Below are 13,944 nucleotides of genomic sequence, written 5' to 3'. Positions count from 1 at the left end.
AACATATCAAACAAACTCAGATACAATACAGATTTAAGATGATTGAAAAGCATTTTCACAAAATGATAACATTTAGCAAGACACAAATTGTCTAAAGATGCTTAACTTGAAAATTACACACCCGCTCTCTCTCACTCACGAATAATCTTCACACACGCCGTGTTCCTTAAAATACTCGACGTTATGTGTTCGTGTAACCTACAACTAAATGAATCGATTATACCAAAAGTAAAATAGCCATCACAATTCACCCGTTCATAGAGAGAGAGAGAGAGAGAGAGAGAGAGAGAGAGAGAGAGAGAGGTGGTATAAAATAGTACATTTTTTGCGATTATAAAGAAAGAAAGAAAAATGTTTAGGATTTAAAATCATTCTGGGCTTCAAATGACCTTCTTTGCTATGGATATAATCTGATCTTAAAAACGATTAGAAATAATTTTTTTCTGACACATTCAAAAAAGCTGTCTGTACATTGACGTTAATATATGTTATACTGTACAATAGCCATTAATATGTTTGTTATTACAGGTTATTATTATTACATATCTTAGAATAAGTGCTTGCTTGGTTCATAATGGTGAACCACTGATGGGACTCCAGCGCCCCCTACTGTTCTTGCGGATCAAACCACCTGCAGGGTTTTTAGAGTCTTGCAGCACCACCTAGAGGCAGCAGCGGTACTACAGCTCACCCTCCAGGTAATCTGCTCGTTCTTTCTTATTCCACAGAGAAGTTTCTTAACTGCTCATATAACGTGAATATTGTCTGTATAGACATAGGTCAGACGTGAAGCGGTGCGTTCATACTGAGCCGTACTAGTGTGCTGCAGACAGTGACACTTCCTTCTGGCTTATATTGTTTGTTTCCTTCTGGTTTATATGATTGTTTCTGATGTTTCTGTTTCATTAGTGCCCTAAATCAGAGGTGATTGTGCTCATGTTATTATTAGTTTCACCTGCTATTGTACTTTCGAATACTGCTAAACAGTTTGCACCGGATTGATCTGGTTTTACAGTAATCAGTCGCTGTGATTGTGTTGTAAGGATTTGTGGGATGTGAGTGTTGTGTGTTGCCGTGTGGAGTTTCTGTTGCATGTTATACACGTGTTGTTGAGTGTGGGTGGGGCAGGCTGGTGGAGTTGTATCCATGTGTGAAGGTGTTGTAAGGGTGCATGCTGGGATACCCCATCAAAGAATTAGGTGACATGGTAATGGTGTTGGGCGTCATGGTAACACTATTGGGTGTCAAGCTAACTGTGTTGGGTGTCATAGTGCCGCTGTTTGGAGTCATGGCGACAGAACTGGGCGTCATGAGTGGAATGTCATCCGGCGAGCGGCGGAGTGTGAGGGCGTAATCCCGTGGAGATGACGCCGGGGTCAAACGTAGGGGGTCGCACAGTGACCCCTCCTCTGGGTTACCCCCAGAGATGGAGGTGGGTGTGTAGCTGAGGTCATTGGGCGGGGTCTGGCGCTGAGGTGCGGACTGAGGGGGTGTGTCCTGCCGACTGCGTTTGTCCTTGCGGTAGTAGAGCGCAGCAAAGGCCAGGACGTTGAGGAAGAGGAGCGACGCTCCCACAGCGATCGTGACACTCAGCTCCGTGGAGTAATCGCGTGGATTGGCAATGACCAGTGGTCCACTGCGTGCTGTGGACTGGGGGGGCTGTTTACCAGGGGTACGAGCCTTGTTGCCTGGCCGCGGCGTAGCACTGTGAGAGCTGTGTGTGGTCAGAAGAGGTGGAACCCGCGTGGTGGTGGACGTGTAGTGGAACATGTCATGCAGGTTGTACAGGTGAGGTACCAGGTGCTTCCAGAAGGCCACTTTAGTAGCTCGATAATGATCCCGAACACGAGGCTTCAGCCCAATATGCAGATACAGCTGGTCGTGAGGACCGTACTTGGCCCATGTCACTTCTTCAAAACGGTTTGCCTTCGTGTGGATGAACTTCGTGTCTTGAGGAACTGGCTTGTTCGGATCCCTAAACAAACAGATACACAAAAATACAGTTAATTAATTACATTTGAACTATATAAACTATATAAATATTATAAAATTTAATCCTGCTTTTTTTTTATTGTTTTAGTACATTTTAAAATTAATTTATACTTTATCATGCCATATTCAGTAATATTCAATCATTTCTGAAAATTTATATCAAACTGTAACAGCAAACTTAGAACAAATGGTGCATTAAATAGAGCAAAAGTGACAGACATAATTTTACAAAAGATTTCTACAAAAATATTAAGCAGCACTACTGTTTTTAACATTGATAATAATAAGAAATATTTCTTGAGCTGCAAATCAGCATATTAGAATGATTTTTGAAGGATCATGTGACACATGACTGAAGTAATGATGTTGAAAATTGAGCTTTGCCTTCGCAGGAATGATCAATTATTTTAAAATATATTAAAATATAAAGTTATTTAAAACTGTAATAATATTTCACAATATTACTGTTTTCACTGATTACAAGACTCAAAATATCTTACTGACCCCAAACTTTTTAACAGTATTTAGTGAATAAATATGTAGGCTATTATTTGAAACACATATCAAACATATACAAGATTTATCAACACAAACAAATTGTGAATAACAACATATGAAACTATCCCTGTTGTGAGCTGATGTATGTGTACAGTATGTATCTACAGGTGCATTGTTTTAATGCCACTTTCTTTCCACCAGAAGGCACTGTTTCATTGATTTAAATGCTGATGCCCTGTTTTACATTGTAATTTACTTATAGCACTGCTCCTCCCCCAGTTTCTAGCTATGCTCCCTGTGACCTACTTCAAGGTCACAGGGACTGTTTACATGTTTACCTGTCACACTTGTTTTACCATTCCCTGGTGGCTGGGAAAGATGGAAGATGGGAGCCTGTTGTATTGTGGCAATGTGCTATGGTGTAAATACTATTATATAATGCCTTTTTACTGCATTTTTTCACGCATTGGACTGTGAACAAAATTTTTTTTGTTTAATGATTGCATAATTGATTACAGAGTGGCATGTATTTGCAAAAAAATAAATAAAAAATCTTTGACTCTTTTAGTTGTTATATTGTCAATGATAATATTTCACTTTGTGTTGCTTAATTGTGCATATTTCTTTGATTGGTTGCTCTAAAGAGAGTGTTCTGTTTTACCCGGTCTTTGCAAAGTTGGTCCAGTAGGTCATAACGACGGCACTCAGCATGATATCATTTCGGGAGAAGTTGCAGGGAAAGAGTTCAGTGGGACCAATAAGCGGAATGCCGAACACATAGGGGAGCTCATCTCCGTGTGCCGAGTCCGCCCATGGAGGCTTCATAGGGCTCTGGCAGTGATGGTAGAATGCATAGAAGAAGGTCGGAGAACCGTAACGTGCATGCAGGTCGGCCGTCACCACAGCTGGCTCCACCCACTGGTGATCCGTGAACATGGCCACAAGGGTTTTGCGGCGGGTCTCGGGATTGTCTCGATCGGCCCAGTCAGTGTACATAAACTTTATGGTCTCTCTGAGAGTGTCCTTCCCTTCTGGATAACCGTAGAGACCGTCCACAAAATCAGATACTGTGAAGTCAAAATCCGAGCCAGAAACTCCGCCCTCTTCTGGTTCCACCACACCCTCTACGAAGCGGAAGCCCTCGCCCTGGTTGACGCCCAACATGATGTCATAGTTAAGGAACTCCCCCTGCTCCATGAGCACTTCAGGGTCATCCGGGATGAGGTCACCATCAATGACCGGGCCAAAGGCCACGTGGAAGCGCGCTGGCTGAATTTCCTGCTCCACCAGTTCCTTGTAGCTACGCTTCTGCATGCAGAGGACCAGGTCCTGCATAAAAAACACAACCATTATATCTGCCTCCTCACCTACACAACTGCTAAAAATGGCTAGTCATTAAAATGTAGACACTAAAATAAAGTTAAAAATAAATGATTACACTGGCAACCAATCAAATTTCACAACTGCATTGTCACCCCCTCCTTAATTACTCAACAATCATCAATCAGCAATCAAATTAAAACAATCATCTTACTTGTGTGTCAAGGACATTACAGCCGACACGCTCTGCGAGGAGACGTGTGTATTTCACAGGCTGATAGTTCACTGACCAACTGGACAGCGCTGAGCCGCTCTGAATGATTGCTCTGTGGAACAAACCTGGAGAGAGAACAGAGAATGTCAGAAGAAAATAAAACCGTAAATGCCATGCCAATATTCCAAATCAGTAATTATATTAGTATCCTCAGAGGGCAGAGTTGCAGTATCTTTCATCTGTCATGAAAGATGGGTCCATCCACATCCTGGGCTTACTCTGTGTATCCTCACATCCTTCAACCACATTACTTTATTTTTTTTCATCCACTCTCAATTATTAAATGAGATGCTTTTATACAGTATCAGTACATGCTGGGCAGGTTATTTCTTCTTGCATGTGCCAAATAATCTGTTTGCTCCATTGCTAGAAATGAACTTTTTTATTAAGGGGCGATTGATCTTCAGGGTCATTTTTGCTTTTATGGTGCCATTTTTTTCCTGACCATATACAGTTTCTGTCATATGTTCCAATTGAATACATTCTGTCTGTTTCTTAAGTTTGATGCTTCATATTCAACTGCACTCACAGTTTTGTAATCAGTTAGATAATATAATATTAGTTGGCTAACTCCCATCTGGTCGGGGGTGGGCTTTTTTTTATCATTTAATATTTCACATTCAACTATCTCCTCTGAGACAGCGATTACAGATATCGGACAGCTAACATGTCTATAGAGACACTAATCCCAAACTCGATAGTCCTAGAATACAATATCATGACAGTCAAATATCATCAGATGTTCTCTGCAAAGCACGAGCCATGAGTCATCACTATTGTGGCCTTCAGCAAAACACTTTTAACCCCTGATTCCTCCAGCAGGACTGTTGCTGTGATGAGCTTGTGCCATGACTCTATGGTTGCACTGTACGAAAGTCGTGTAAACAAGTTTCACCAACCTTGATCAGGTGACTAAAACATTTCTGTTCTAATCAATTCTACCACATCATTTCAACCAAGACAAGCCTTCCATAATTAGCACATGCATTTCTGACTCATGCAAATGACTCTACAAGGAAACAGTGAAGAGAAACTACTTCAACAGCTACATCCTACTGGGATGCTCTGCTTGGTGTAAAACATGCCAATCACCCACCAGATGGGAGCTGAATTTTCCTGAATTTCGGGGATTGAAGCTCAGCTATTATCAGAATCAGAAAGAGCTATATTGCCAAGTGTGCTTGCACACACAAGGAATAAACCCTGGTATTGAAGCTTCCAGTGTACACTTAATAACATATCAAGCAGAATAAAAAAAGTCTTAGATCAGGGGTTTTCATTTTCATTTAGCAAATGACTATAAATATGATGTAGAGTATAAAGACCCATTTGTACTGCATTAAAAAAATTAGGTGTGATAACATGCTGTTCTTAAAAAGAAATCATTTTGATATATTTTATATTATTATAAATAATTTATTTATTATATAGTTTTTTAAAAACTGTTTTTAAAGATTTTATTGTGTCACAGTAAAATCAAAGCTAATTTAAATATTATGTGGAAATATTTACCAGTATTAAGTAAGACTATATATCTTTTTATACTCACTATTAGAATAATTTCATGTGCATAAACCTTAAACTGTGTTGAAAAAAACCCAAAACATTATAATATCTAATCTTTGGTATCCTAGTTTAAAAACCCCTGCTTTTTGATGGCACTGCAACTTATGTTAGCATAGTACGGGAGTATAAAAAAAAATCAAATAAATTAGACTCTTGTTTGATAGAGTGGATGAATGAATAAGTGTCACAAAATGCTCACATCAGATAATAAACCAAAAAATGAAATAAATAAATAAAAAGAAGAAGAGGTTTTTTTTCCTGAAATTTCCTCTATCGCTGTCATGTAGAAAATATTATTTGACTCAATCCAACGCTCTGGCATACAAAATGAAACGGAATCTACATGCAGATTTAATCCTTTTTATCCTTTATCCTCTTCTGTAGCAGAGACTTTCTAGTGAACAGTAAAATTGATTTTTGATTGTTTGAAGTCATACTGCATATTTCACTCGGTCTGGAACAGTCAGAATAATTTAAAGAGAGCTTAAGTCTTAATGACTTAGTATCAGTGTATTTCAGAGAAGCAACAAAACCATAGAAACCACAGTTAAATGTATGGAGGGTAGAGAGAACGGGATGTAGCTTAAGTCCAATCATTTTGAACATCTCCATAAATGATATAGCAACAGTAGCGGTGCAGTCTGCCACCCCTGACCTCACTCTATACACACTGAAAAATAATGTCTGCTCAACGGGGATGACCTGTTCTGCGGTCCCCACACAAAAAAAGGACGCTTTCTTCTGGAGCAATAACTGCAAAAATTGTTAGTGACAGTCAATTTAGACAAGAACAGAGATGTGGTTTTCCGTAAGAAAGCAGGATTTCTAGGAAACGGATCCCAGTTTTGGTGGAGGTGTCCTAAAATACACAACCACCTAGAAGTGCCGCTGGGTTTTATTCTGGCTGTAAATGCATTCGGTGAGAAAAGAGCTATAAAATTATACAGTATGTACAAAATCAGGGTTTGCTAAACTATATGTATCAGCAAATGCATGCGTCAACTATCATTAGGCTATGAAATAGGGGGATCAGCGTCCAATTTTCAAAAACTGACAAAAAGAGGGAGGGAGAATACAAAACAGTGAGAGAAAGAGATGAAAAGGAAGAGGAGTTATCAGTACTGTACACCGAAGCAAAACGATGATGTAGGATCAATATCCCTGCAGGTGTGTGCGATTGACTCTGATCTCTGTAAAACACTCTTTGCACACACGCCTTGCAGTGACAGACACACCTACACACACTTGAGGCCCACAACAGAGGGATAAGGCTGATGAGGCAGGAGACAAGTTACCATGGTTACAGCAGAGATTACCGTGGTAACGGAAACTCGAATGTGACAGTGGTCATGGTTGCAGAGGCAGCTGTCTCAGCAGTTACAGACTGCAGAAATACACTATGTACTAGGTAATACACACCTTTAACTGATTACCATAAGGCCTTACAGAGGCTATCATTAAATAAGAATAATTATAGAAAATGACTTTATTACCAGGAATCCAATGAGGAGATTTTAAAAGGACATATTTTTGTCCATTATCTCTGTTTTCCAAACAATTCATTGATATTTAAATGTATGCATTACTATTATTATAATTTAATAATATTTTGATATTGTTTTTATCAAAGCGTACTCACTGTCAGGTCCCTCTGTTTCAACGTGTTCATGAATGATGCTGATCTGAATATATAAACATTTGGAACAGTAGCGAGGAGAATTTCATAGCATCTGTGAGTGACATTATATGTTTATATGCTCACACTTTAGTTTAGGGTCCAATTCTCACAAATAACTAACTATTAGCTACGACTTTTGCCTTAATAAACTCCTAATTACTGCATATTAATAGTTAGTAAGGTAGTTGTTAAGTTTAGGTGTTGGGTAGGATTAAGGGATGTAGAATATGGTCATGCAGAATAAGGAATTAATATGTGCTTTATAAGTTCTAATAAACAGACAATATCGTAGTAATATGCATGCTAATAAGCAACTAGTTAATAGTGAGAATTGGACCCTAAACTAAAGTGTTACCATTTATATGTTGAGGTGTCTGATCTCTGACCTTCAGAATGGTGTGAAAGAGTGAGCAAACTGACACAGGATGCTCCGATTCCTGAGCCAAATACGGTCACGCGGCCTGGATCACCACCGAAATATCCAATATTCTTATTGATCCAGCGGAGAGCCTGAATCTGATCCAAGAGACCATAATTCCCTTTAGCGGCCTGGTCACCCGTGCTTAAAAACCCTGGTACAGAAATAAAGAGAGAGGACAGAAAGATTTGACAAACAATACTCCTGAGAGTGAAATCTCTTTGTTTTATTTTTGTGTTTTTTGGCAGCTGAAAACAGGTGAATTTACTGAAGCTTAGAGAAACAGAAACAGATGTCTCACTGAGATTATGGGTATCATTTTTTCTAATCATGCATAAAATAAATCCTTAAACCCTGAATATTGCTGCACAACCCGAGAAACGTTATGAAAAAAGCTGCAGGTCTCCACCAAGGAGGTCTATACCAAATGCCTGCTACCGACTGTGCGATTTCAGCAATCCTATAAGATCATTACAAATCACACTGTACGACATGGATCTGATAAACTTGGGTACGACATGAACGTAGACTGTACGATGATGACACCTATTGAATCACAGGCAATGACGCAAGTTAGTATGGAAGAATAAAAGGTCATCAGCATGAGCTATTGGTAAACAAATAGAGCAAGATGAACCGCACAATTGTGGTTTTTATGTGCGCTAAAAAAAAGGAGGAAGCGAAAGAGGAGAATATGGACGGTCATGGCTAGGGAAAAGAGGCCAAATTGCCAATTTTGCAAATGGAGCTTGAGGTAAGTAGTTTGTCGCGTTGATCAATACACCATTTCATGTTGAATTCTTTGGGCTAGGCAGTAGACGTGGGTCTTAGTAGCAAACACACTCACTGTGAGATGATCATGTTAAATTTTGGACACTGTCATAAAATTATCGCAGGCTATCATTAGTCGCAAGACCGCGACAACAGACATCTTTGATCCTCTCTCACTGTACGACGTAGGACCACCGTTTAGGAGCCACGACCACATAAATCGCTATGATCGATTGGTCATCTTTTGTCTGGGGCAGCCCAAAATTGTACAATGTGTACCGGACATAAAGAAAGCCATCCATAAGATTCTGATTCATTCATTGGCAGTTGTTCAGCTTTACTCTAGCTATACTTTGCTTTAAAAAAAAAACAAAAAAAAACAATCAGGTTGTGTAGTTACGACATCTACTAGCGGGGGCTAACTGGGCCATGCTAAGCAGCTAAATCAAGACCCCCCAGTTGGGGTTGGTACAAGCCATTGGGATTGGTCGTGTTCTTTAGGGGCTGCATACAGCCTTACCAGTGATATTTAGGACATCTTTGTCCAAGATGTTGTTTATCTTGATTTTATCTTGTTTTATATTGATGAAGTTTATCTAATCTGTTGTACTGTAACTGTTGAAAGTCTGGATTTGGGTACATGATCGCTGCCTATTAAAGACACAGTCTTTGAGTGACTGAGTACTCTTTTGAGTACATTTCTTTCATTCAGAGGTTTTATTGCAGCCGACAGGTTATCAGTGATGGTAAATGTAAGGCGATGATGCCTGTTTGCTTTCAGAGATGACTGCTGTTTTACAGGGTTCAGCTGTGCTGTCTTATCAGAGCATTCTTCAGAGCTTCTTCATTCCTAAAGATGGGAGCATTCTGCACTCTAACTCTCTTCTCTTTCTTTCATTGTAGGTAATATTATGTCTGATAACATCTGAGTAGGAAATGTGCGTTGTTTTGATGCTTTTCTCGCTGAGATTTAACAAAATCAGAGCTCTTTAGAAAAGAACTCTCTCTCTTTAGAAACAGAACTCTCTCTGAATGAGGCTGTAATGGACAGATCTGCTCCCCAAAGCATTTATAAAACATTACTGAGGTCTTCTAAAGACTTGGATGCTTTTTTAATGGCTGACATGTTTAATTTGGAATTTTATCTTGTGCATGTTGATCTTGCCTTAAAAAAAAACATGAACATGTTGTTGTTAATATTCATTATTAGTTATTACTATTATTATTAGTTTGGCCACTTATTAAATACAGATTTTACCAAATTTCAAAGCTTAAAATCCTTTTCCCATATGGTACATACCTAATATTCCCACCCTGTAGTTGAGGGTTATGACGATGACATTGCCGTAGCTGGCCAGCACACTACCGTCCATGATGTTCCCCGTGCCCTCCATGTACGAGCCACCATGTATAAACAACATCACAGGACGGGGGTCATCTCGAGAATCCCTCAGACCTGCACACACACACACACACACACACAGAGAGAGAGAAGTGTGCACAAAAAAACATGAGGCTCTCTGTGTTCTGAAGTGTTTTTCACAGCTGCTCAAAATTTCCACAGAGATCTTGTGACTAAAGTGACTAAAATAACAATGTAAGCAGCCAAGATCTGCCTCAGAGACTTCCTTCAAATTACTCAATTTCTTTGAGTTTCATTTATTATAATGATTATAGTCATTTTATGGTGAAGTGTTGACTTCAAATGCAGTGTTCACAAATAACGGTAAGCAAGTGAATAATGTATATTCATTAGATGCATTTGTAAATGATTGGTTTGAATTACTGTTCAAACGTCATAACGGGAAAGTGGCAAAATGTAGTAATACGGACTATGGATTTGAAATACTATAGAAACAGTGTAAAATAATTGCACATGTAGAAGTGGTCGAAAATATGATATCTATAACCACCCAAAGCCACAGCAAAACACGGGCCAAACACACTGGACCACCTTATAAAATCATCCTGAAAATGATGCAACATTGTGTAAATATCATCCAGATTATTCTCTCCTGCATTAACCACGATGGGATAAAAATAAATAGGAAAAAACATAAAAAATTGATTCAACTGAAAGAATGATGAAAACGGGACATACCATCATCCTCTGAACGCTCTGTGTCAGCTGACATGTCGCCTGTTCTCTTTGTACCTAGAGAGAGAGAGAAAGAGATGATAAATTGGAAGAGCAGATAGAAACTAGACCGCAGAGAAACGTGTGTTTGTGTGTGTTGCGGGTTCTGTGTATGTGTGTAAGTGGGCAATGTATAAAAGCTCAGTGGACTCCTCTCTAAATTACTGTGTGAAACCAAACGGGTTCACTTTCCCGAACCCTGCAATAATAAAGCTTTCACCATTTTACCAGGAGAAATCTGCTATTTCCTCCAAATGAGGCCAAAGCAGAGCTCTAAACGTTCACTCCAGTGGACTTAAAGACTGCAAGGAAAGCACAGAGTGGATTCTGGCCATAGGCACTGAACTGGATATCAGAGAAGCTTCTGATGTAGCTTAGAAAGGCTGAGGAAGACAGGAACTAAGATGATCCGTGGAGGATTGTAGTGCTTTTAAGCTAACATAACAGAGCTGAAGTGGAATATTTTCTTTTTATTTTTGACATCCAAGATTACAATAAAAATTCTATCTCGGTGCATTATATGTGTTGCAGTGTTGGGGAAGCTTTGAAACTGTAGCTTACAAGGCTTCAAGCTACTCTTTATCTACAGTAGTTAAACTACAGTCAAGCTATACCGATCAAATATTTTTAAAGGATATTAATACTTTTGTTTAGTAAGGATGAATTCAATTGATCATAAGTGACAGTTAAGACATTTACATTGTAATAATATATATATATATATATACAGTGCTATGCATAAGTTTAGACACCCATACTAAAGTTGACTAAAAAGAGGAATAAAAAATCATCTTTTGGAAATTGAACTTAATGCCTTAATTTAAAAAATTAGGAAAAATCCAACCTTTAAGGACACCAATTTTCTTTGTGAATGAATAATGTATCGTAAATAAATAAATGTTCTTCCTTAAAATACAGGGTGCATAAGTTTGGACACTCCTATGTTAAATTCCCATAGAGGCAGGCAGATTTTTATTTTTAAGTATTTTTTTTATTTATTTTTTAGGATACTATGCATCCTGATAAAGTTCCCTTGGCCATTGGAATTAAAATAGCCCCACATCATCACATAGCCTTCACCATACCTAGAGATTGGCATGGGGTACTTTCCATAAGATCATCTCTCAATGCAAATCAAACTAGCTATTAGGCTTAACTGAAATAAAACCATGCCAATCTCTAGGTATGGTGAAGGCTATGTGATGATGTGGGGCTATTTTAATTCCAGAGGCCAAGGGAACTTTATCAGGATGCATAGTATCCTAAAAAAAAAAAAAAAAAAAAAAAAACTTAAAAATAAAAATCTGCCTGCCTCTATGGGAATTTAACATAGGGGTGTCCAAACTTATGCACCCTGTATTTTAAGGAAGAACATTTATTTATTTACGATACATTATTCATTCACAAAGAAAATTGGTGTCCTTAAAGGTTGGATTTGTCCTAATTTTTTAAATTAAGGCATTAAGTTCAGTTTCCAAAAGATGATTTTTTATTCCTCTTTTTAGTCAACTTTAGCATGGGTGTCTAAACTTATGCATAGCACTGTATATATATATATATATATATATATATATATATATATATATATATATATATATATATATATTTTTTTTTATTTTTTTTTTTTTCAAATAAATGCTGCTCTTTTAAATTTGTATAAAAAATTCAGAACAAACACACACACAAAAACTATATCACGGTTTTCACAAAAACAGCACAACTGTTTTCAACATTGATAATTATAAGAAATGTTTCTTGAGCAGCAAATCCACCTATTAGAATGATTTCTTAAGGATCATCATGTGACACTGAACACTGGAGTAATGATGCTGAAAATTCAGCTTTGCTCACAGGAATAAAATACATTTTAAAATATTATTATTTTAATAATATTTCACAATATTACTAATTTTACTGTATTTTTGATCAGATAAATGCAACATTTGTGAGCGTTAGAGCCTTACCGACCCCAAACTTTTGAACAGGGTGTAATTTTTAGTAACAAAAGTTACAAACAAAAATTAGCTAAACACATTAAAACAGGCAGTATATTTTATATATACAGTATATATGATTATTTAATTGTTTCATTTTTATTTCATGCAAAAAAACAAACAAACGTAAACTTAAACAGAAAAATGTACATTGAATACAATAATAAAAATAGAATACATCCTATGTTTGTTTAAATGCAGCTTTTAAATAAATAGTCTGCAATAAAAATAAGATCTAAAATGCAGCACAGGAACTTAAAAGGCTGATTATTTTTTATTTTTTTAAGATCTGTTCAGTTACATGAACCATCTGAATAAACTGATTCTCTTCAAGGAATATTACAATAAAATAATAAAATATAATCAGATAAAATGTAAAAATTGTTGAAACCAAAAACCAAGAACCAGAACCAGTAATGTTCTGTATATGAAATAAGGAATGTGTGTGTGTGCATTTTGCGTTTGTAGGTACTCACCACTTTTTGTGGGTACGTATATATTCAGGTACAGACAGTCCTCACTCTGCTCCTGCAGGTACGTCGCGACCGTGTCAAGGTTGTAGGTGGCCCAGACGGGCATCATGATGTCGGGCACTGCATTGCGAATGTTCTGTGGGCAGACAGGAGGAAAGCGGGTGGCGTTCCGTACGACGGACCAGGCCGATGGAGCATCGGGCGGCATGAAGCGCTTCTCTCCGACAGGCGGGGAAGCGTACGGCACACCCAGATACTGATCCACAGGGCCCAGACCCTCCGTTGCCACAGCAACCCGCATCCCCCTTAGTCTGCCAAGTGCTGTGTTTACTGTGGGCTGGTAGGTCAGTGCTGTTGCCATGGAGACTGACCACATCAACCACACAAGCAGCCAACACAGAGCAAAGTTCAGAGGTCGGCAGAGCAGGTGGGGAAGCGGCAGGTAAGTTGCTGACTGTGTGTGCCACATGGTCCCTCTTAACAGCACACACACGTTCACACTGAAAAATCTCTGTCTGTAGCTTAATGACACTCTCCGCTTTGACACAATCACACTCTAGCACTCAATAACAAACGCCACACACTCAGGAAGATCCAGTGGGAATCTCCGCAGCCAGGTGTGCGCCACCAAATGCTCCATATTGGTTGATGATTTCAGCAGGTGAAGCTGTTCATTTTTCCAGCACGCAAATCCTTTCAGCACAAACCTGAAATACACACAAACAGGATGTAAGAGACAGAACCTCTCATCAATATGAACCATATTAATAATCCCTCAGAAAATACAGTTTGTCACATCTTACAGTGGCCTCAAAAAGGGACA

At 38.5% G+C, this 13,944-nt stretch overlaps 1 protein-coding gene across 1 annotated transcript; it reads right to left on the bottom strand.

The window, feature by feature from the left end:
• Window positions 1-121: 121 nt before the first annotated feature.
• Window positions 122-13,669, bottom strand: nlgn3b (neuroligin 3b). The gene is made up of 7 exons (XM_079873220.1): window positions 13,125-13,669; window positions 10,619-10,672; window positions 9,818-9,973; window positions 7,715-7,900; window positions 4,025-4,149; window positions 3,152-3,819; window positions 122-1,975 (listed from the first exon to the last, which is right to left on the bottom strand). The coding sequence occupies exons 1-7, from the start codon at window positions 13,588-13,590 to the stop codon at window positions 1,096-1,098; spliced, it is 2,535 nt and encodes an 844-aa protein (XP_079729346.1). The 5' UTR covers window positions 13,591-13,669; the 3' UTR covers window positions 122-1,095.
• Between the last annotated feature and the right edge of the window lie 275 nt (window positions 13,670-13,944).

This window comes from Squalius cephalus (assembly GCF_949319135.1).
Source record: "Squalius cephalus genome assembly, chromosome: 5".
In the NCBI taxonomy this organism is placed as follows: Eukaryota; Metazoa; Chordata; class Actinopteri; order Cypriniformes; family Leuciscidae; genus Squalius; species Squalius cephalus.
The sequence above is the reverse complement of the archived record's forward strand: the minus strand, read 5'-3'. Positions and strand labels throughout refer to the sequence as shown.

Bases quoted from the DNA above. Each gene is read 5' to 3' on its own strand.
- nlgn3b (XM_079873220.1), bottom strand. From the start codon at position 13,590: ATGTGGCACACACAGTCAGCAACTTACCTGCCGCTTCCCCACCTGCTC. The intron at 9,974-10,618 runs GTATGTCCCGTT...GTGTGTGTGCAG, and splicing joins AGAGCGTTCAGAGGATGATG to GTCTGAGGGATTCTCGAGAT. The intron at 1,976-3,151 runs GTAAAACAGAAC...CTGTTTGTTTAG, and splicing joins ACCAACTTTGCAAAGACCGG to GGATCCGAACAAGCCAGTTC.